Source organism: Maylandia zebra, linkage group LG1 (genome assembly GCF_041146795.1).
Source record: "Maylandia zebra isolate NMK-2024a linkage group LG1, Mzebra_GT3a, whole genome shotgun sequence".
NCBI lineage: Eukaryota > Metazoa > Chordata > Actinopteri > Cichliformes > Cichlidae > Maylandia > Maylandia zebra.
The window spans coordinates 14012075-14035983 of record NC_135167.1 but is presented as its reverse complement, the minus strand read 5'-3'; the positions used below and the strand labels follow the sequence as shown (position 1 = coordinate 14035983).

Sequence of the window (23909 nt, the reverse complement as noted above, 5' to 3'; positions counted from 1 at the left end):
TGAATTAAAGAGTCTTGAAGCATCAAATAAATAGCAGTACCTATAATAGATATGCATCTACTTGCTTTTTGTGTTTTCGTTGGCACAGTCATTGGTCCACTAAATTCTTCCTAATACAGGAGAGACGATTTTTCGTGCTCAACTGAATCAATTTTCTCAACCGTTTTATCCTGTTTCATAATTTTCTTTCCCTTGAGGTCTGATTCTCTCAAAAGCGGGTAAAAACTTTGAGGCGAAAGGGGGTTAATTGAGGTAAAAACCATTCAGTCTCTTCCTTGTTCACTTTGCATGGCTGTACCATTGGAGTATTTTCTTTATCACCACGATTCTATTTTTTTTAGTGTAAATTTGGGTTGTTTTTTTTCTTTGAAACTTCAGAGATGATTCATTGGTTGTCGAAATGTTTACAAGGCTGACTAATTATTTAATCGCTAGCTAGGAGAAAGAGAGAACGAGGGGGAAAAAATTCCCATCTAAACATTTTGAACCATTTTCTTTTTTTTCAGGGGAGCTCATTGTGTGACAAATAACTTTTGCAAAAAAAAAATCCCCACAGCTTTACTGTTGTCCGCTCCTTATAATAATAATAATAATAATAATAATAATAATAATAATACAGTAACAGAGCAATGGTATCTTGTTGCTTTTGAAGAAAAAGATACATGAATTAGGGTTTAAAAAAAAAAAAAGGCAAGCGCTCGCAGTCGGACTGTACCATTGTTGAGGAGAGAGGGGGAGGGGGGACCTTTCCACGCGGAGGATCAGAGGTGATGACACGCGCGATCAGTCCCGCTGTAGTCTCTCGCACCGGAGACATGGTGACACAACACCAGATCAGCTTGCAGGCTTTTCTTGAAGAGTAGTTGCTCGATTTTTCTCGCTGAATCGTAGAGGTAAGTGCGCCCAGTAGCCAGTTCATTTTTTGGTGTAATTTCTGTAGGCATGACACATTATCTTTTTGGGTTTCTTGCTGATGAAAAACATTCTCTGCCAGCTCGGTTGTAGATGATGTTGTAGTGATCACTGCGAGCAGAGTGGGTATGAGCTGTGGCGCTGTGTCTTGACTGTTTGCTTGAAACCCCCGTGGTGTATGTGCCTTTAACCTTTTACGTTTGTATTTATTTAATAGTGAGGGACAGCTGTCTATGTAACATAGGATTTAGGTTGGCAGCGGAAGAACATATATAGTATATACATTGGGTGAATGTGCAGTAGTAGCAGCAAGCAGGTGAATTCTGTACATTAATATGAATAGACATCTGACTATTTTACAGGATTAGTTATGTTTGCTAGTGCAGATAGTTTGTTAGTTTGTCCCCATCTCCTACTGTACCAACGTAATGAAAAAGTTTCTCATAAGGTCAGTTTGACTAATTAAATAAAGTTTAATTTGGGCTGCAGTTTGTAAGATGAACTAATAATGATGCCTACTTGTTGAGACATTTATACTCCTGTTATGTTACTTTGTTTATTATCTATGTAGATGTGTCAACAGGTCATGTGTTGTCTTGAAAATTGCCTATTTTTCTCTTCTATTAGGTCCTTAAACACAGTGGTTACAGCCTGTACATCAATCTTTTTGTGTCATGAAAATTTATTTCATGTTAGGTGTAATGTGTAGCTAAACTCAATTTTTGATACAGAGTAAATAACACAAATAATATTTGGGTAATGAGACCCTTTTTAGTCACGTTGTAAGCCATCCTGCAGCTAAACTGTTTTACATCGTAAGGTGCAGGTTCATACTGATTTTGCATGCATGTAGACAACACAAGTTTCCCTGGAGTCATGCATGATAGAGAGAACAGAAGAAACAAAAACTGCTGAAGGACGCTGAGTGAGATAGCGAAGCAGCAGGCGTAGCAGACACTGAAAATTCAGGGAGTTGGAGCTTTGTAGTCCCTTCCAGCTATTTATTTTTGTGCACAAACTCCAACAGATGTATTGTGTACTGTATGTTGTCAGATGCAATGTTGTGTTTTATTATAAAATTGATGTACATGTAGGCATGCTCAGAAAGAAACATCAGTGAAAAATCGCTGATTTTCAGTGATTGGATATCTTTGTGTTGGCAAAGGCGAGTGGTTGGCTGAGTGGCTTCCCAGTGCAATGTGTGGATGGCTGCTTGAATGGCTGGCTGAAGAGTTGCCTGACCAGTTGGCCAGTTGGCTCCCTTACCATCGATTCAGTGTCAGCTGAGCAAAGTGTGAATGAAAGCATTTACTGTGGGTCAGTGGTCAGTTATGGACCTATCAAAAGGTCCGCTTGTGTGTTTTTGTGTGTGTATTATTGACTTCCCCTTACATATGTGGCAGGCTTTGGCTCAGTGCTCACAGAGCATCTGCAAAGCTGGAGGCTTTTTTTTCTTTTCCATTTCTGCTGTTTGGTGCCGAAAGACATGCTGTACTGACCAGCTGACCGTGCTCGACATTCCTTTGCCTTATCGTCTTATCTCTCTCACACAGTCACATGCACAATTAGCTGAATATATGTATATGACCAACAGTGTTAACAGGATCATTAACAGGAACTGTTATGTAATGGTATCGTATGTGTTTGGCTATGTCTTACTTCTAGGAACACTTTTTTTTTTTCAAATCCATGAGGTAAATAATTAAATATAAAGCTGAGGACATGTTTCAAGGTTAGGTTCCAGTTAGGCAATTAAAAGTTGAATTTAGAGTTAGTCTTCAGAAAGGTAATGTAAATTAATATAATGTCCTCTGAAGTCAAAGATTTATGGCTGTATATTTGCGGTGTGTGGAGACTGCAACCCTTCATGTCTGACTGAACATAAAGAAAGAAAAGCTACTGCATGTGTTTGTGTGTGGCTGGTATGTGTGCCTGGCCAACGGAGAAAGAGCCTGGGGTTCTTATCTGACCTCCCCGGGATGACCTTTCACCCCTCAAGACAAGCCTTTTGTGTCAGCTGAGCTAGAGCCTATGAGAGAGCATGCGCGAGTGCCTACATGTGCGTGTGTGTGTGACTGTGCATGTTTGTGCATATGTGTATAAGAAGTATAAGCCACATCAAAGCCTTAGCTAAACATTGTTATCTAAACCCCCCTTTGACCTCACGGTCATGAGACGTCTCTCAATCAAATTCATCCATGCCCTCAAAAGTCAGCATGTGCATGAAAGTTTGCATATATTAGCAAGTAGGGACTCACGAGATGTGTGCTGTGTGTTGTTGTTGTTGTTGTTTTTTTTCATTAAAAAAAGAAAATAAACAAATCGAGCTCATCTTCTTCATTTGTTATTTAAAGGCAGCTACATCCATTTATTTAAAAGTGTTGAAGTTCTCAATATAAATGTACTGGTGGCAAAGTGCAGTGTGTGGATTGCGTGGTGCTCAGAGCTTTGGGAGGATCCTAACTGCAGGTTTGTATGTGTGAGGTGCTGTGTTTGAAGCCAGCAGTGGGAACAGGGTCCAAGAGGTCATAAACCACCACAATAGTGCCTCTCTCCCCAGGGTGAAACAGAGGCAGAAAGAGAAGAAGGGAAGGGTGGTGGGGGGTGGTGGTGACTTGAAAGGATCTCCCACTTCCATGCCAAGGAGAGAGGAAGGTGGGGGAGATGGGAGGAGAAAAGATCAACAAAGCTTCCTTAAAAGTTTTAGTTCAGAGATAATTTCTGTCATCTCGGCTGCATGTCTTCCTTCATGTGTAAGTGATCTCTGTTTTGCTTGGAACATGTAGTAAAAAGAATTAATTTAGGACCTATAACAGTAAGAGTACAGAAGTAATATAATAGAATGTAACTGAATAAATAGCACTAGACTATTTGTCCTTTACCTAGGTATTTTACACTCATACTCGAGTACATTTCAGAAACAGCTTCAAAGATGAGGTTTCCTCATCCCATTAAGAAATGTATTTATTCCTTTTTATATAGAAACTACTATAAACTCCCTTTTGCAACTGTAAACTGCATTGTCACAAAATCGTGACAACAAAATGTTTCTGAGCTAATAAAAAGGGGACTGTTTAGAGATATTTGGTACTCTTTTTACAAACATTCAATGATCTTCTAGCATGTGATGCATTGCTATACTGAAAAGTATGCAGCTTGATCAAAAGTGGCTGAAACAAAAGCATCTACAACAGTAAAATGCATTAATGCTGCAGTAATGTTCCTGCTAATTCTTAGCAAGATTTTGCATTGTGTTGGCACTTTTACTTAAGTAAAGAATCTGCATCATGTCTTCCTCCTTAGTTGTGCAGCTAGAGATTAAAGATGAGGGCATTTTTATTGAACAATACAAGTCCCAGAAGAAGATTACTGTCAGTGCTTTGTATGCTTTGAGAGTGTCCCATAACAATATGTGAAGAAAATCTCTCTTTGAAGTGATAGCACAAGGAACCACTTTTTATTAACAAGTAGCTACAAAACCACACCACACAGCTCAAGGGAAAGCCAATTCTGTTTCCTTAGATTGACAGCATTTGCCTATTTGAAGTTTAGGATTTTGGTTAAGATTCAGTAAAAGGTGGAGTACACCTCTCTGCTTTAATCTGCTTTCCCTTCCATTTCCCTCCCCACAGTCTCTTTCTGTGGTTGTAAAAAGATCAGACTGCGCTTTGGTAGAAGGTGTGATTACTTCCTCTCAGTCCCGACTGTGTTATGACAGGGCTTTTTGTCTTCTGCTCTCTACAAGACGGTGCAAGGCATTAAAAGCCAGCTCTGCTTCTTTACATATGAAAGTGTGGAAGCAGAAGGTTGACTGGTAAGGTATGTGTATGGGAAATGTGAGAGAGAGGACGTGTGTCTCTTTCCAACAAGTGTTTCAAGATGAGAAAATAAAACTGAAATCAAGAGAAGACTTGTCCCAGTAATAGATAGATAGATAGATAGATAGATGTTTAGGGAAAAGTTTAACCAGGTTTAACTTTTGTAAAGATATTAAACTCTTTAAAGGTCAGTTAAGTAAATGAATACAGCAGTTTTTATTATAAATGGCAGTTCATGTCAGTTTAAGTTAAAGACGATTTGTTTAAGCTGAAATTACAGAAAACTGAGACCGAAAACTAACATCTGTTACTCATTAATCCATATACCACGATATTTAAAACTGGATGTCATATTTTGGCTTTTAAAGATTTTGTACATGAGCCTCATGGTTTAGAGAACCATAGTGTAAGGTACTTACTCAGCTTTAAGGCTGTAATCTGACATGCAAGCCTTTAAAAAGAAATTAATCTACCCTTCAGGTTTCTGACTATTTGGTTCGTGTACCCAGGTTTGCCAGTCAGTAATGTGCAGCTTGTGTGGGTCTGTGCTTGTAGCAGCTAGTATATGAGCACTCAGAGGGTTGGAGGAGGGGGATTAAGTTGGTGTTTACTGTTCAGCCTTGTTTTTTTCTTGTTTTTTTTTTTCTCCCCCTGTGTTGAATCAGTTTGTTCTCTCTGCAGCACATTTGGTTCTGACAGAAGTCTTTTATGAAAATACTCAGTGTTTTATTACATTTTGTATTATTATGTAATTGACGAGTAGAGAAGCGAAACGAAGCAGGGAGAGAGCGGAGAGAGAGCGAGAGAGAGATGCACTAGAGCAGAAAGGAGAAAAACAGAGGGAGGGAGTAGCGTCTAGGTCAGGGTGCCCTGACACTGTCAGAGCAGCTGATTTTATATCATGCTGTCTGGACAGATTCCATCCACCAGTAACCACTGTTTAGACGTGTGTGCGCATGTGTGTGTGTGTGTGTGTGTGTTTCTCCCTGTGCTTCTTTGTGACTAGATGTGTTTCTGATTATTTGTGTGTGTGTGTGTGTGTGTGTGTGTGTGTGTGTGTGTGTGCGTGTGCGTGTGTGCTACTTCAAAATCAATTCTACCTTAAAAGGAGGCCTTTTAACTATTTATGATAAATAAGACTTGAATGTCACCTTTGTAGGCTTTGTGTGTGCTTGAAACATGCACCTGGACCAAAGATAAAAAAAATATAACATACCGGTAGCTATTTTTTTAAGAAGTCCTGAAATCCTCTTCCTCTGAAATCATCTTCCATAGAAACCACAAACATCACAGAACTTCTATGTGGTCTTTTTCCCATCTTGCAGTTTCTTTTTCTAAAGTAACTAAAAAAAATACCATTAGCATGGACAAATTGTCCTGTACTGTCCACAAGATAAGGTCACTTTGTTTTTACAGGACATCAATGGGGAACTCTTATGCAGGCCAGCTGCGGACCACACGTTTTGAGGAGGTCCTCCATAACTCCATTGAGGCTTCACTGAGGTCGGACACGATAATACCCCGACCTGTCTTCTCACAGTTATACCTTGAGACAGAGCAGCCACTGGCACGTGACGGTGGGTTTTATGGATGGTCATGAGAAATGATATTTTGAACAACACAAGGGTTTGATGACTTTCTGATGTTCAGCTGAATCTCAGTTTCTTTAGTTTTTATTTTCCTGTCACGTTTTTTATGCTGAAAATGTAAAGATTTTGGTTGTGCTTCAAACATGCTAAACAGATGAAGATGGCTCAGAGTCTAATAGTCCTCCGATACCCTACCAGATGAAGCCCCCACCTGAGGGATGCTGCACCACTGACGGTTTGTATACATACACATAAACACCATATAAAACCAATAAACATACACTCTCAGGAATACATGTGCAAGATAGTGACTATAAATAGGATTCGGAGCTGGAACAGTGACAAGGAGATGTACCTTTTAGGCGTTACGTCCTCTGTGAATGCGTTGTACATGATGGGTGAAGTAATGGAGAAAAAATCAGGATTTGTACCTACTCTTGAGTTGAGCTGTCTTCTGTGTCTAATTTTGTATTCACTCTTTAATAAAAATAAATACAATAAAAATGTACTACTCATTAATTAATTTTCTTGACCACTTATCCAATTAAGGGATGTGTGTGTGCAGAATCTGTTCCAGCTGTCATCGGATGAAGCGCAGGTTACACCCTGGACTGTCAATCACAAGGCACACTGCCCTTTCATTTACTGAAAAGCACTTTTCTGTCCTGATTTTCCACTCCACAGGCTTTTGTCAAGCAGGCAAGGACCTTCGCTTGTCCTCCCTTGCTTCTGATCCCTTGGATGTACCCCCTGGGTTCATGTTGGTTGGAGTAAAGTCTCCTTCTCTTCCTGAGAACCTGCTGGTCTGCGCTGTGGACCGCCGCTTCCTGCCAGACGAACGGGGTCGTTACGCACTGTTGGGTGAGGGAGAAGACTGAAACAGGAAATTGTTGTTAACAAAAAATCAGCTGAAAGAGGAAAATAAAGAGTGCATTTGTGCCATTCAGTTGTGTGAATGTAGGGATACGCAAAAAATACTTTTTATTTTCTATACTTTTTATTGTAATAATTTTTTTTCATTTTGGTACCCCCAACAGGTTTCTCAGGAAACTGTATGGGCTGTGGAGAGAAAGGTTTCCGCTATTTCACAGAGTTCTCCAATCACATTAACCTGAAGCTCAACACCCAGCCCAAGAAACAGAAGCACTTGAAGTACTATCTGTACCGAAACAGCCAGGGCTTGCTCGTCAGAGGAGCTCCCATCTGTTGGAGGGGAAATGGTAAGAGGTGCACACATGTTAATGTAGTCAGACAGTTAAGTTGACTTCCTGATTGTAGCACAAACACCGATTTATTCAATTGTAGTGACTAAACACTGTAGGTCACAGATGTGCATAAACGTCTTTTTTCAAGAAACATTTGTCTTTGATCAGATTTAGATTCAGCAATTACTGGTGTCCATCTTCTGCATTAAATAGGATTCACATAAAGAAAAACATAAAGCACGGGGCAGAACCTAGATCTGCCTTGAAATATAGTTTACCATTTTCCAGCAGTTTATAGATGAGCCCTATCCCCTCTTAAACATAACTTAAACATAAGTGCTCAGAATAAAAAGTGGACTGTTAAAAGCATCATGATGCAGTAAAGATAAAAGGTGCTCTCTGCTGTTTTAATTTGTGGTCTTTTGTATTTATTTTTAAACAGGTAGTAGTCCATTGAATAAAATAAATTGCTCTTGATATGTTTTTTTTTTTTTTTTTTTTTACTACTCCGCTCAAATTAAAGACAGGGAATGAAAAACATTGCCACTAAATGATGGTTTCATTGACAGATTAATTAACTTTATGAGAAGGTCTCAAGGTCTGATTTTATTTTGAAAATCCTTCTCTGTATATTTCAGTTAGCATTGTTAGGACAAAAAAAACAAAACACCCAATGCTTGTTTTAGTGTAAACAATGACCAAACTCTCACAGCTAATGCTGTAGCTTAGTCATGTACATATACAGCATTGTGTTTTTTGTTTTTTTTTATTCATTTAACATCCAAAAGCAAATCATATTCAAAATAATTATCCATTGTGTAGAATCTTTGGCTCATGTATTCCCAACCAAGTGAATAAGTAGTAAAGCCATAAGTGCAAGTGAGAGGTCATACTGGAGAGCGTAGACTGTAGACAGAGGCATAATAGTTTACTGATGAACTTTTATGAAGTGAAAGCGCTTGTGTTTTTTCATGATTTGTTAATCCTGAAGTTTAGGAGTAAAATGTGAGACTTATTTTAAAAACAAAAATCGGAGCTCGGGGTATGTATTGCTGCAATATTACCAGTCAAGAAATCTCTTAATGCTCGTTTTCAAAGCACGAAGGAGTGTTGATATTAAGAAGTGTGGAATATATATGTTGTTCTCATGGATGAAGCTCTTTTCCTATTTGCTTATTGTTTAATAATAAACCAAACTAGGTTAAACCCAGTGACGGAAGTTCATGTGTTTGGCTGGTTAAGTAAGTTATCGTCATCGTTCCCCACAAACGTCTCCAGGACCGTCGCGTTTTTACTCGATACTGTTTTTAATCTTTTCTGCTACATGGTTTTCTGATGCGCTTGTAACTCTCACTGACTGCTTATTAGTATGCCTTCCTCCCTGAGCCCAGTTTTAAGAAGGATGCCATTATTATTATGCCGTCTGGATAACTTTGCTGAACTTTCAGACCATGACTGGAACACTTTGTCTTCCCATGAACCTCGCACACCTGCACATTGATGCATACACACATTTAAAGCTAGCCGTTACAGCAGCTTGTTGCTGCGTTTCTGTCTCAGTGGTGATATTTTTTTCCATATCAGATGGCAGGATGAGACAGTTGGGACCCACCCTCTCAGAAGGCCAATCGACACCAGATGAACAGCCGCCAAATCAAGCATTGAGCCAGCCATCAGGTAACAAACAATACAGAGATAAGCTCCAGGAAAGACAAGTTGATTCTTGGGTTCCTTTTTGGTTTTTTGTCATCATTTTTTGTTTGTATTAAAAAAGATTTAATTGAATCATTTTCAGGGTGCAAGTCTTATTTAAACACAAGGCTGCTCAGGGTTATTGGCACGTCAAAAATTTGTAAACAGACAATCTGTATTTTGCTTAAATGAGCAAAAGTGAAGAGTGAATGCAATTATTACAGAAATAGTTTCAATGAAAAGTTTCATTCATTACTGTTGATTATTTTGACTCAACTTTGTTGTTTGTCTCTGCTAATGGCAGCTTCACATACGGAGGCACAAACAGCTGACGTCTCCCACACTCTGATAAATGACAACCAGGCTGTTCCCTCCAACACTCAGCCACCTTTAAATCAGTCAGGGCCTGGAAGACCCTCAGCTACAGGTACACTGTGCACTCCGGTGACTTCTGCAGTTTATTCCAGTTGGTTTAAAGGCTTACAGATGATATTTTGTTTAAAGGGGTTTTGGTTATGCTACAAATCTAATATCTCATAAAGTAGTTGCATACACAGCTTATGTAATGTGTTGCAGAATTTTTTTAATTTGCTGTTTTAACCTGATCTCTTGGCTTCTGTGTGCATGTAAACACAGTGAGTTTTGTGTCTATTGTCACTGACTCCCTCCCAAGGGTCCTCTCACCTCTCAAAGCAGAGCTCCTGCCTCCATTAGTCAAAACACTGTGTGTGAGTGTGTGTGTGTGTGTGTGTGTGTGTGTGTTATAACACCCCTGCTATACAGACGCCAGCCAGCTGCATTGTCTGCAGAGGGATGTCTTTTGTTTTCCCTGCTTTCATTTGCCAGCACTTCAGGCACTAAATTTCTACATCCCCTTTTTCTGTCTGTCTTTCTCCCGCCCTCTGCTTCAGTCTGTCACCTCTATAAACCAAGGTTGTAAAATACCCCGTCTCATCTTCTTTTTCCTGCTTTCTCTCTTATTGAAAAGCTTCCTTCCTGTCAGTGTTGTTTTTTCATGGTCCTTTTAACAAGTGGGCCTTTTATGTGTCCCCCATATTACAGTATTACAACAGAAACTGAAGAGGAAAAGACAGGTTGATGCATGACTAAGATGCAATTCTTTTTTTCTTTTCTTTTTTTTGTTGGATTAACCAAAATCACAGATGTTCTGTTGGTTTGTTGACCAAGATTACTCGATGTTTTACAGAAAATCAATCCTAAAACAACCTGAGTTGTAGAAAAAAATCTAATTTAACAAATTAACTGTCAAAACATGCAGGAGAAGTAGAGTTTGCACATCTGGAAAAAATGAGAAATGGTGCAATTTAAAGATTTAAATCTAATTATATTCCAGTTGAGTGTGTCAAGCTCAATAAGCTTTTTCTTTTTCTTTTTATTCATCTTTCAGGGGTACATGTAAATACTGGGCCTCCCAAAAAGAGGCACAAGGGCTGGTCACCTGAATCGTCTACCAGCAGTCTGCCTGAGAGCACAGCGAAAACGCCACCATCTTCATTGGCCTCATCAACTTTATCAGTGTCCTCTGTCGCCACCAACGGCTCCAGAGCAGGTACAATCAGGGAAAAAAGACTATATTTTACTTCTACTTTGACTCTATAAACGTATCAACAAGACAGTTGTGTGTTGTATGATCTTCTTGTGTGTTTTTCTGTCTAAATATTTGTATTTTCCTTCTGTATGCAGAGACTACAGCCCAACAGGGTTCATCACAGTGGATCTCAACACCGCTTTCTCCTCCAGAGGTGCCAGTAATAGTTCCGGATCAGCTGCTGCAAACCTGCAGACTGCAACCTGTCATTTTCAAAGGTTAGAAATTTGAGTGAGAGCTACTCTACCTTACTAAGGCTGGAATTGTGCTCACACTTGGTCAACTGTGGATGCCATGAATGTGTGGTAGTTCCTATATTATTTATTTTAGTCTGCCTGGATAAAATGATATGCTGGTGTCCTTGTAGTGTAGGTACTGCAGTGTCACAATAAACTGGAGGACATGCAGATGTCTGCAAGGAGCTTACCTCTGATGATGCAATCAATGTCACTCAGACCCAAGCAGGTCCTCGCGGACTCATGGATTAGGAATGTGTTGCACTTGAGTAAGAGAACATGCTGTTAGGTTTCACAAGATTATTTGGATTTGTGACAGTCCACATCCAGCTTGTATTTCATCATAATTTTCCATTCAGCTGAACTCAGCTTTTCTTACGGGTGAGTTATTTTTAGTCAAAGGCTAGTTTAGCTTGCCCCTCCTCGTGGATCAGAGCCCAGCCAACACCTGATGGTGTTGGTCAGCCTCCCCTCCACCCTTTTAGCCCCTTTCTGTTTTCTGTAAACTTAACTTTGTGTTTTCACTAAATTTTCCTAACCTATCTGCCCTTCACCACGCCAGCCAACATCTTACCACCTGTTGTGTTTTTTAAATATTTGGTTCCTTCCGTCACAGTATTTCCATCCAAGTCTTCCAGTCTGCCAAAAAGTAAGACTGAGGTTGTGAGTTAAGTATGATGAATCAACAGCTGGAGCCTTCTTGTGGGTGCTGGAGCAGTAAATTAGTTGAAATAACAGGCGGTGATGCAGGACAACACCAGTATTGACATGCCCGAGGTAGAGGTGAGAGAGTCTGCTATGTAAATAGATAAATTGGTCCAGTTTAGTCTGTGTGAGGCCAAAGAGTACGAGGTGCCTGCCTAAACCAGCTTACAGACTTCACTGTGTTAACTGAAGAAAAATACAAATACATAGGTCACCTATGTCTCTTTTTTCCTTTTTTCTTGCATTCAGTTTTTGCCTTTTCTGCACCAACAACTTTATTCATTTGCATTTGTCTGTTAATGTATTACTTCAGAAAATGCTTACTTTTTTACATACATACAAGCCTTTAAGACATAAAGACTCATAAGACCTTTATTTTACTAATTATAAATTATTACAAAACTGAGGTTATTGTACTCGACCCTAAAAATCTTTCTTCATGCATTCATTACTTCTGTGTAGGGCTATTGTAATTCATGATTATCAGGTTGCTCTAAAAACACCCTGAAACATCTTCAGTTGATCCAGATACCCTCTCTACTTTTAAGATGAGTCTTAAAACTTTCCTTTTTGATAAAACTTATAGTTGTGACCCTGAACCATCCCTTAGTTATGCTGCAATAAGCTTTGGGTACTGGGGGACTTCCCAGCACTTCACTCATCATAAACCCTCTTTGTGTTTATACACCACTACTGTATTAAACCATTCAGAGATTATACTCTGGCTCTGTCTTTTGTCCTGTCTCTGTCTGAGCTCTTCTCTGGACAGCTGCCCCTCCCTGAGACTTTTTCTGCTGGAGTTTACTTCCTGTTAAAAAGGAGTTTTTCCTTCCTGTGATTGCTCATAGGGGGATTTGTTTTTGAAGTTTCTTTCTAATATTGTTGGGTTTTTCACTACAATATCAAGCAACCTGAGACAACTGTTGTGAATTGTATCTAAATAAAACTGAATTACATTTTTTTCCATCCTATTTCCAGCTGAGTTTCATTCTCCCTCATTCCCCGTTATGTCTATATTTTTCTTTATTTTATCTGTGCACTGCTTTTAATGTGTGCAGGTCATGGCCCTCTTCCTCAGCTGACTGGCAATGTAAGTGATGTACTTGTCAGTTCTCTACTTCAGAGCTGTTATCTGAGCTCACAAACACTACCCAGAGTCTACCAGCACTATGGGCCATCACCCATTCAACCACTGTCCACTGAGATGCAGATTCTGCTCACTGTCTATTACCTTGTTCAGCTTGGTAAGTATGCAATCTTTATTTCAGAAACACGCTGTTGTAGTAAACAGTTCATCAAAACTGTGGCTTTTTTACTTGCTAAACTGTTTTAAATGAATAAATGTTAAGTTTTGTTTCTCACCTCTATTTCCAAGGGTCTGACCAGGTACCTCTGGTTGAGGACTTGGAACAAATATTCATGAGATCCTGGAGGGAGTCCCACCTCAGTGAGATCAGACAGTACCAGCAACCTCAAACAACTGGAACCCCAGGGAGGCACTATGGCATAGAGGTCAGATGCTGCAAGAAATAAAATAAAAAATAAAAAAATTTTTATACATCTATATTTGAATTTAGGAGACTTTAAGGTACATATCTACAGGGCTTTTTAAACACTTCATAACACCACAGCTTTCTTTTCAGCTGTTTAGTACAGTGAAGCAAATATTAATAACTTTTTCATGCAAAATATTTGAGAAAAAAGAGAGAAAACATAATGACAATAAATTAACAAAGTTTTCATCTTACTCTGTCTCCAGATCCCCCCTGTATTGCCTGGGCTCCCCCAGTATCTGTCTTTGCCCTCACAAAGCCCACAACCCTTGACCCCCAGCCAGCTTCCCTGGCTTGCCCAGCTGGCTGCATCATCTTATGGTGAGGGCGTGGTAGTGTTGGGGAAGGATGTAGGATCTTTGACTCAAGGCCTCCACCTAACTTTCAGCAGGTTAATGGAAGGACGGCTTGAAAACACCAACTATGTGGTCATCATTGTCACTGCTCCAGGACAGGAAACACAGTCCTGTGTGGTAGTTACAGGTGGGATCTGTATTTTTAATGTATGCCTTTTATACTGTATGTGAAAAATGTGGTCTTTATCGTCTTTGTGTATTTTATTGTATTGTATTGTATTGTATTGTAGGTAAGCACCAGTGTCGTGCCTTGGCAGAGAGTATGTTCTCTCCCAGTCAGGGTCTGAAAGAAATTGCCCATCAGCTCTCCACTGGTGTTGCACAAGAACTCATCCACTACTGCAATTCCCTCGGACAAGGTGTGTCTCTCTATCTGTGACCTGTTGCTCTGTTTTAGTGATTGTTTCCTAACTTGTTGTGCGGCTTTATGTTTTGCAGATGGTGATATAGATTCCCTTCTGGACAATGCCATTCTGGACAGCAGTGAGCCATCTCCTTTATCTAGCTGCCAAGAATCAGCTGAGGAGAGGAGTAATAAAAGTCCCATAGTCACACACAGTCCAAAGGACTCACATGCACACCTTTCAAAAGACAGCCCAAAAGACACAGCTTCAGGTCCCAAAGACACCTGTTCAGGTAAAGCACACATGACTTAGTGGATACAGTAAGTGGATACATCAGAGTCAAGTGACATGGCCTAAAATTTGTTTTTGTATTTGTGTAGAATACTCTGTTGATTGGCGAGAGGTGCGTCCCATCCAGCTGGCAGTGGCTAGAAAGCTGTTGTCCCATGTTTGTGCTATAGCCGACTCCAGCACACAGAACCTGGACCTTGGCTCCTTTGACAGGGTCAGCTTCCTCATCCTTGTACCGCCCTCTGAGGTTACATTTCAGCAGACTATTCTCCACCTCTGGAGTTCTGGTTAGTCACATAAGTCTTTTGCCAGCAATCGTGTTCATGGTTCTTCATTAATCAAAAGAATCTGAATTAATGTGTTTATTCCTATATATATTGTGTTTTCCTCTGTATTTGTCAGGTGTTCTGCAGGAGCTTGGCAGTTTAGACCAGGCATGTGTTTCTCACAGAGAGGCCGAACGTTATGTGGTCAAGATGGACCACAGCGCTCAGGCACGTATTGACAGCCTGATCCGGGAAGCACACAGTAACTCGTACACACTTTACATCCTGGTCCACGACCATGCCCACTGGGATATTAGCAGGTTTGTGTGCAAAGTAAAAAGAAAAATGTAATGATTATTGTTTTCAGTTGTCATTGTTTTAACAGTATCAGAACTGGTACAACAAGAGCAAATCGAGTGTGTTTACTCAGTCTCTTTGGATCTCTTCCCTTTTGTCCCTCTTTAACACTCTCAGTGCAACCTACAGCAGCTCAGATAGTGGTTTGGGTCTTGTGGACCAACTGTTAAACTCCCGACAAGTCAGAGATGCTACAAACATCCTGATTCTGCACGTCACTTCGTTTCCCTTTGCTCTTCAGACACAATGCACCCGCATCAGTCCCTACAACGAGATCCACTGGCCGTCTGCATTTAGTAATGTAAGATTTAATTTTCTATGTGATTGGTACTCTCTTTTAGTGTAACATTTTTAGACTAGCAATGCCTATATGTTCACACAAGTGGCTAAATCTGTTGGCTGTGTGTATACAGGATGTGGACCTGTATCATGAGAGGACACGGTACTTTGGTGTGTCAGAGCTTTTGGAGTCGACTCATTCAGGGAACAGCCTGCCTCTGATGCGTTATGATTCCTCATTTGAAAGCATGGCAGCTACCTTGGAAGAAAGGTTGTGCACTCACATGTGTTAAATCAACATAAACACTGTATGATTAAAAAAGGAGTTTTAAAATGATATCAAGAACACAGCAAGAAGGCTTTATGATCTTTCTGTCTCTGATTTCCAGGTTTCCAAAGCTGCACAGTGCTGTGATCCGGACCACAGTTTTGATCCAGCACTACTGTGTTGCTCTGATGGCTGTGTCTGGAAGGTTCAACCGTTCCCACAATCTCCAAAAACACACTTCAGTGGAGACCATGGAAATTGTACAGTCACTGGTCAATGCTGCACAGCAGTGTCCGGCCCATCATGGTCACATGGTACTAGTGCGAATCCCCTCTTTGGCTCTGGCAGCGTGGGCCCACCAACGGCTGTCCAGAGTGAGGAAGCAGCTGGGTTTGGAGGAGAATTTCGAAATCATACTGGGGAATCCCAAGCAAGCTCTGAGTATTGGACAGTCCTTTACAGATCAGATCAAGGTGGGGTAGTAATTCTTCAGAAATATGTTATATATGATTTCACCTGCAGAGAACTACAAAAGATTCTCAGATACTTTGAAAGCTGCATGTAGTCTGATTTGTCCTTCTGTTTCATGTAGAAATGGTTGAAGATCCAGGATGCTGACTGGGTTCCTTGTACCTACTTGGAGCTGGAAGCCCTCCCTTGCATCCTGATCCTTTCAGGGGCTGAGCCATTAGGAGAGTCACTTCCCAGGTATGCTTACTTGAATTTTATTCATCCCTCCCTGATTTTTCACATGACAGTATTTACCTTTGTTCTAGTGTTAGTGTTACTTTCTGTTTTGGCCTTAACAGATTAAAAAGGTATAACCCCACATTTTCTTGCATCACAGTCAAAAAAGCTGTCATAGTTGTAATTTTGAGTTTAAACAAAGGGGTCGTTCTTTCAACAGGTCCCTAAAGTACTGTGACCTTCGAGTGATAAGCTGCTCATACCTGCAGCGTACCACGCTTGAACAAGAGTTGGGACTGGCTGCTTATCTAGTGAAGAAAGAGTCACGACCACCACAAAACCTTGGATCAGGAAGTGACCTGCTCGAAAGCGATGCTGAAAAACTCAGTAGTACTGACAACGAAGAGGAGGAAGGACAAGATAATGGTAAGATTTCACAAAAACTATATTTCATATCTAAAGAGATAGATAAACTCATTTTGTTTGGGAAAATGATAAATGCTTCTTTCTTTTTTTTAAAGAAAACATGCTATATATTTTCTTCTTCCTGGTATTTTCAGGGGAGCCCAGCCAGCCACTCCAGGCATGCCCAGATAGTGGAGCTCTGGATCTTAACCCTGCTCAAAGCGCCACCTCTCCAAATGTTGAGAAGGTGGCCTTGGATGCCCCACAGTCTTCCTCACAGTCACAGACTCATCTTCAGCCACAGTGCTCCTCTCAGTCTTTTCCATGTCCCCAAACTGCACCAGAATCCCAAACGCAACCTTATGCTCCATGTTATTCGCAGTCTCAGCAGATCTCCCAGCTGCAGTCCCAGACTCAAATTCAGCTGTTATCTCAAACAAATTCTCAACCTTACCTTCAAATGCCCCCACAACAACCGTTACTTTCCCAGATGCAAATACGCTCTAAATCAACATCATCGGGCTCGTCCTCTCCGCGAGCCTCCTCGCCTGATCCGAGCTGCTCCTGGGCACGGGGAGCGAGTCGGCCACCTTCTGTGCTCCTGCCTCGTGCCCTCTACAACGTCATCACTGCAAGTGACAGCAGCGGGCTTCCACGATGTACTTCATTCCTGCCACACATGTCTGTTGCGTGGGCAAGCAGTTTCAGGTAGGGGACATATACAACAATTTATAACACATATGTGCGTATATTTCCATGTTTTTCATATGAACATTGAGCATATAGAACAGCGATACTGAAAGTGAAAGAGTCTAAAAAATATTCCACAGTAATATTTTGTGAGTCAAAATATATACAACCAATCTTGTATTTTGTGTGCAGGCCTTTACTGAGTAAAATGATGACATGTACAGAGCAGTCACTTTATTATCGTCAGTGGACGGTCCCTCGCTCGTACCACATGGACAGCAGCAATCGCACAGAAGGCCGAAGTGACAACTTCCACCCTCGCAGGTTGCTGCTCAGTGGCCCCCCACAGGTGATTTCTGTTTTTATTCGTTTTATTCAAACTCGAGCATATGTTGTACTTTATATTCACATTATTTTATCTTTGTTGTTTTCCGACATCAGGTGGGTAAGACAGGAGCATACCTGCACTTCCTGGGCATTCTGTCGCGCATGCTGATCAGACTGATGGAGGTGGATATCTACGATGAAGAAGACATCAACTGCAGTCAGTGCATTTCCTGTAGCTTTCACCAGTTTTTAGATTCTTATGTTACTGTTTTTGCCGCTGCTTGGATCATAAAATCATATCTGTCAGTATTTATTAAGTAATCAGTACAGATTGTACATAAACCTGTTTTCAATGTATTCATTTGTAAATGTTTTGTATCTTCAGATTCCCAGACAGAGGAAGTGCAGTACCATCCAGCCAGTGCTCCCTGGCCCAACCCAGAGATTGCGAGGACGATGCCTTTCGACTACACCATCCACGACTCCAAATATGATGACATCAGCACCATATACTGCCCTGGATATAAACCGAACTCTGAAGGTAAGTAAAGCTGGAAAAAACTTGATCTATTTATCAATATATTAACACAAAGCCAAAACTATATGTGCATAGTATGAATATTACCTGTAGCTGTGCTACCTGTTACTTTTGTATTTTGTTTTTTGGTCCTTATCTGCCTTTGGTTGTTTGTTCTCCAGGAAATCCTGTGCGACAGGAAGATGTGTACCTACGTCGGCGGACAGCTAGGATAAAGTTGTCTAAGTATGCAGCCTACAACACATATCATCACTGCGAACAGTGTCATCAATACCTGGGCTTCAACTCTAGATACCAGGTCAGGACAGTACATGCAAGCAGACAGAGTTAAAAAATCGCACTCAAACTGTCTTTGACATGTGAACATGACAGTTGTCTCTACTCATAATTTAGATGTGCGAGTCAACACTGCATGCTTTCACATTCACTCATCTACTGCTTGGGGAAGAGATCCAGCTCTACTTCATCATCCCAAAGTCTAAAGAGCAATACTTCAGCTTCAGCCAACCCGGAGGCCAACTGGAGAGCATGCGGCTGCCGCTCACTTCTGACTGGGTGTGTTCTTGATCATTTAACTTGATCATTGAAAATAAATGTTCCCCTTTCTGTTCACCTCACATCAAGAAAAAGGTGGTAATTATAATAGAGAAGTAGAATTTAGAAGAAGAAGTTTTGTGTGTCAAGATTTAAAAGGAATTCTTTGCCTTATCTGCTTCCATGAACATTTTCATCCGCTGTTTTTGTTGACTATTTCTGTGAACAGATTTGTGGGGTTTGCCACAGTGCAACACCCAGGTGGTTCCACTAGGTGGTGCAATTAGCTTAGCAATTGCTAAAATTGTCCCACCAGCCCAGCAGTTCTTATTTGTTTTCACAAAATTATGCAAACAAAAGATTCGGGTTTGAGAAAGTATTGTTTGAAATTACAAGATTTGTTTCTTGCATCAGTCAGAAATGCTCTGATCTGTGACTATTTCCTGGACTTTAAATAGAGTTTAAATTCAACATAATCTATATATTTTTTTAATAAAATCCTGGGGTATCCTGAGGACGCTGTTAGTATAGCCTGCATGCATTATTTTAATTTATTTTTGCACATAGTAATACAGAATTTTATTAATGAAATTCACGTTAAAAATAACAATTTTCTTTTTATTAGCATTATTTTTATTTTATTTATTTTCCCCCTTCTTTCCCAGAGCCCAGACTGCATCAAGAGTCCAATCTTCACCCCAACCACCGGCCGTCACGAGCACGGTCTGTTTAACCTGTACCACGCCATGGATGGAGCCTCTCATCTGCATATCCTGGTGGTCAAAGAATATGAGATGGCCGTCTACAAAAAGTACTGGCCCAACCACATCATGCTGGTGCTGCCCACTGTCTTCAATGGTGCTGGAATAGGTATTTTACTCATGTTAGTAATAAGTAAACTGTTATCCATAGTCTTCCATAATCTGGAGGGTCGACAGTTAGTTTACCCCCAATAAATGGGAGGATTTTATCCTGGATGATGAAGCCCATGCTGTGTAAAATCTATGATGCAGATCAATCAACTGTGGGGACTTCTTATGGAATAAGGCTGTAGTCAAAAGTATCTTCTTCATCACCATTTTGGTGGACTTATTCTTATATAGCTGCTTTCTACTCAGCTTGAGCACTTAAAGCACTTTATGCGACTTGCCTCATTCACCCATTGACACAGCTTCACACAAGCCCTTTTTTCTAGGCCTAAGTGCTCTTAATCTATAGCATTCATACGGATGCATGGCGAGCAACTTGGGGTTGCTATCTTACCCAAGAATACCTTAGCATGCAGACTGGAGCAGCCAGGGATTGAACCACCAAGCCTCCAAGTATTCTCAGCGACAGTCAACCCAAGTTTTAAAGTTTTTTTAACCAACTCGCAGGTGCTGCTCACTTCCTGATTAAAGAGCTTTCCTATCACAACTTGGAGCTGGAACGCAGCCGACGTTTGGAGGGAGGGGGTCCAGCAGGTGATGTCTGGCCTTTCATCATCCTGGCTGATGACTCCTGTGTTATGTGGAACACAGTAGACCTAGAAGCACGCAAGTACATAGTGACAGATTATTTACAACATAATTCATTGTATGAGTTAAAGGACTTGTTGTTTGTTGTTTTATTTTCTGGTTTGATTTAACACAACCAGTGTTTGATTTCTGTTTTACTTAGTGGCCCACTAGAGCACGCTGTGTCACTGAAACAGGTGCTACAGCACATGGAGGCCTGTCCAGACCTATCTTACTATGGTCTATGTGGCATCAGGAAGTGGAGCAGCCGTGCGCTGACAGGTCAGTGGTGACCATAGCAGTAGAGATGCACCGACTGCAATATTTTCTTTTTTCTGATTTTTTTCCTATGACCAGCTGATACTGATTTTTGGCAATTTCTTTTTTTTTTTTCTAAGCGCTATAACTGATATTATATACATGCAAAAATCAATTTTTCTTCATTGAAAAATATTATTTTCATAATAAATAATTAAACTTTATAATATCTGCCAATTTGCAGTACATTACAGGTTCTTGGTCTCTCTTAAACAACTGAAAATAAAGTAAAAAGAGAAGAAGGGGTAAAGGTCAATGGGTGCACCCAACTTTACTTGATGTATTTTACCTCACCAAAAGCAGGTGTAGCAGATTGTTTATAAGAAAACAAATCACAGTTGCTTCCATTATTTCCCCGCATTTTTCTAACTTAATCCGGCAAACAAACTTACTGATCAGAGATTATTTTTTTCACATAAAAAAGCAACTATTTAAAATAAGTTGTTTGTGCCTTCAAATAATATTTATGGTAACTTTTTTTCCCTTTGTATTAAACCAGGTAATGTACTGCGGGAACCCTTCTCTCGAGGTCATCTTCATGACTTCTTCCTCCTCAATGTTGACCGGAGTCAGAATGTCCAGTATGACCAGAACCGCTTCACCTGTCATGACGTCGATTTCACTCTGAGGCTGCACAGTGCCGGGCTGCTTGTCTGCAGGTTCAACAACTTCAGTGTCATGAAGAAGCAGATCGCCATTGGAGGATACAGAACATTTATTATCAAGACAAAGGTATCGTCCACAGTCAGCAAAATCAAAACATAAACTAGCAATCATAAACTGGGCAACAGATAGTCATTGATATTTTTTTCCTTGTCATTCTGCAATTACATAAAAAAAAACCTATTACTTTCACAAGCTATTGTTAATAAGCAAAGAATTTTGTCTCCAGATGACAGATGTTCCCACCTCTGTGAGCCCCTCACAGTACATCTGTGCCCCAGACAGTAAGCACCTTTTCTTGGCTACACCAGCTCAGCTCCTTCTGGAAAAATATCTCCAGCACAACAGCCATAAACTGTTTCCACTCAGCACCAAGAACTACACGCACCCTGTACTGTCTGTGGACTGCTACCTTAACCTGGGACCTGAGGTATACAGACACACACACTCCACATCTACACATACATGTAGACATGGTTTTAAAAAGAAATTACACAAATAAGAAATTCTAATATCATAATATCATAATATCTAATATTATATTTCAACATACACTTCATAAAGACTCTAATCTTCTTGCTTCCTGTAGGTGACTGTGTGTTTTGTGAGTTCCAGACCTCATTCTGTGAACATCAGTACAGCAGGGTTGCTGTTCAGCGGCCTCCTCCTTTGTTTTGCAGACTCCTTTGTGACTCCCGGGTTCCTCAAGAAGTTCACCTTCCTTAAAGGTGCAGCAGCAGACCAAATGTAGACAATAAGCATGTCTGTTACAGGTGACTCATTTAAGAAGAAGTCAAAGCAGTGTGCAGTGTAGAATTTGGAGCGGATTGATATCATTCTGAATATCAGACCAGCAATCTTCTTCACTTCTACTTAAGTAAACAAATACCAGTAAAGCTAGAACAGTTATAATTTACATTAAGTCCCACAAAATAAGAGCAAATTAGTCAGTAGTTATCACTTTATATTGATCAAAGAAAAAAAGGGAATAAAGATCAGGAAAGTACTTCAAAAAGGTGAAGCCATGCTCTCGTTGTTGTAATTATTTCTTGCTCTGTGTCACTGTTGTTAAAGAGTGTCGCTCTCCCTCCTGTCTGCTTGCTTTAGGTGCAACTCTGTGTGTCATCAGCGCAGATCGTAGCTCGCTGAGGGAGACGGTGGGCAGGTTGGAGCTGGAAGAAGAGTGGAGGTTTAGGCTCAGTGATGAGTTCCAGACTGCCAATGCCAAAGAGGACCGGCCGCTCTTCTTCCTGACTGGAAAACACATATAACTGAAGCAGATGTGCACTTTTGGCTTGTCGTAGACAGGACTGAAATTACTAATTGTCAAACAGAACAAAAACAGGAAAGGGATTTTTTTTTTGTTCTGTTTTTTTTTTTTTTTTTTTTTTTTTTAAGCTTTATGTGCTGCTCCATGAAATAGGTTAATGTTCGTGTTTTGGAAATACATTTATGTTCTCAGCGAGATATACTGATTGTCTGAGATGTCTGGGGACTGTACGTGCACAGGAAAGAGGCATTTTTATCCTTGAAACAAAGTTGCTAGGCTCCGTAACTCACAGTGCTACTTTTGATTTTTGTGATATCTGTTTGCAGATTCAGTTGTTTAGAATTACTCAGTGTTTAGATTTCTTTGCAAGTGCAGGCAACACGGAGAGCTTTAAGGAACGTGGAGGCAATCATTTGTGTGACATGGTAGCTGGCTTCTGTCGATATTTTTGTAGGGTTATTTTTGTAGATGCTTGTTTTGCATGTATGTTCTTACATGTCAAATATTTTCAATTATATTTCATCAGATTGTTATCATGTAAAAAATAAATTTGTTTCAGTGTGTGCAAGAATAAGAATTCTGAGCTGTTTATATCAGATGCAGGGCATTTTTTGTGCTCCAGAAGGCTGTGTGATTATTTTGTTTGTACGTGTATAAGAAACATTAATTGACTGTATTTTGTATGTACAATTTTGTATGCTTTTAACTGTATAAATGTACAGACATTTTAAATAACTTGTGTTTGTTTAAATGTAAAACCTGAGACATCATAAAGGCTCACTCTATACAAAAAGCAAACTTTAATAGCTACATTATGTCTATTACTGGTCCAGTGCATACTTTAAGTACAAAGATTTTATAGCCTATCTAGGTAACATTTCAGTCCTATATAATTTTGCTGTCATGTGGTGTCAGATCAGCACCTGAAGCAGCAGGATAGTACAGCAGCAGTGGATGCTCTCAGATTTCCTCCCAAGTACTCCATTCCCAGAAAACGCTTGTTGATAAATTTAGTCCAAAACACTTGCTGCCCAAGCATTAGCAGCTCAGTCAAAACAACAGTACACATTACAGTCTAAGGACTCATCCAGATACACTAAGAACTGCTTTTTCACTGTCATGAAGATAGTTTTTTCATACCAGAAGACAAAGTTTTCATAAAATATAGCTTTAAATAAATCAGTAACTACTACACAGCTTTTTGACATATCGACCATCTAAAAGGACTGAACTGCTTCTTTGTTGATTTTTTTTTTTGTCTGTTACATGTAAGGAATATTTCCTGATTTCCTGCCAGATTTCTGGAGACTCCTTGAAGAACATTTCATTAAGAAGCAGCCATTTATGACATGGAAGAGGAAGACTTCACCAGCCACAGTGAGGATGAAAGCCCCAATGGCAGCTGGTCCTGGGTAACAGAACTAAATATATACTGCACGGATGCATGAGGCAGGCAGAATAACATAAGTTCAGGCTTGTACTATAAACTTAATTGGCATTA

The 23909-nt window shown here is 40.2% G+C and overlaps 1 protein-coding gene across 2 annotated transcripts; it reads left to right on the top strand.

Moving 5' to 3' along the window:
- Window positions 1-798: 798 nt before the first annotated feature.
- Window positions 799-23197, top strand: greb1 (growth regulating estrogen receptor binding 1). Of its 2 annotated transcripts, XM_012919688.4 has the most exons (34): window positions 799-893; window positions 6147-6307; window positions 6474-6554; window positions 7004-7180; window positions 7357-7539; window positions 9109-9201; window positions 9521-9643; window positions 10625-10786; window positions 10921-11043; window positions 12825-13010; window positions 13142-13278; window positions 13526-13802; window positions 13906-14034; window positions 14114-14311; window positions 14400-14597; window positions 14713-14896; window positions 15051-15234; window positions 15347-15483; window positions 15602-15953; window positions 16073-16188; window positions 16388-16593; window positions 16728-17280; window positions 17455-17611; window positions 17704-17806; window positions 17975-18130; window positions 18289-18425; window positions 18521-18682; window positions 19327-19531; window positions 20038-20200; window positions 20321-20439; window positions 20975-21207; window positions 21368-21568; window positions 21728-21866; window positions 22246-23197. In XM_012919688.4, the coding sequence occupies exons 2-34, from the start codon at window positions 6154-6156 to the stop codon at window positions 22407-22409; spliced, it is 5892 nt and encodes a 1963-aa protein (XP_012775142.3). In that variant the 5' UTR covers window positions 799-893; window positions 6147-6153; the 3' UTR covers window positions 22410-23197. The 2 variants fall into 2 exon arrangements, with proteins under 2 accessions (XP_012775142.3, XP_076737948.1); XM_076881833.1 differs by lacking the exons at window positions 20038-20200; window positions 20321-20439.
- Window positions 23198-23909: the final 712 nt, after the last annotated feature.

What these genes read in the sequence shown, in the direction of transcription:
- greb1 (XM_012919688.4), top strand. Translation starts at nt 6,154, where the DNA reads ATGGGGAACTCTTATGCAGGCCAGCTGCGGACCACACGTTTTGAGGAG. An exon ending in GCGTGGGCAAGCAGTTTCAG is followed by an intron (nt 17,281 to 17,454) that starts GTAGGGGACATA and finishes TTTTGTGTGCAG; the next exon opens with GCCTTTACTGAGTAAAATGA. An exon ending in TGCCGCTCACTTCTGACTGG is followed by an intron (nt 18,683 to 19,326) that starts GTGTGTTCTTGA and finishes CTTCTTTCCCAG; the next exon opens with AGCCCAGACTGCATCAAGAG.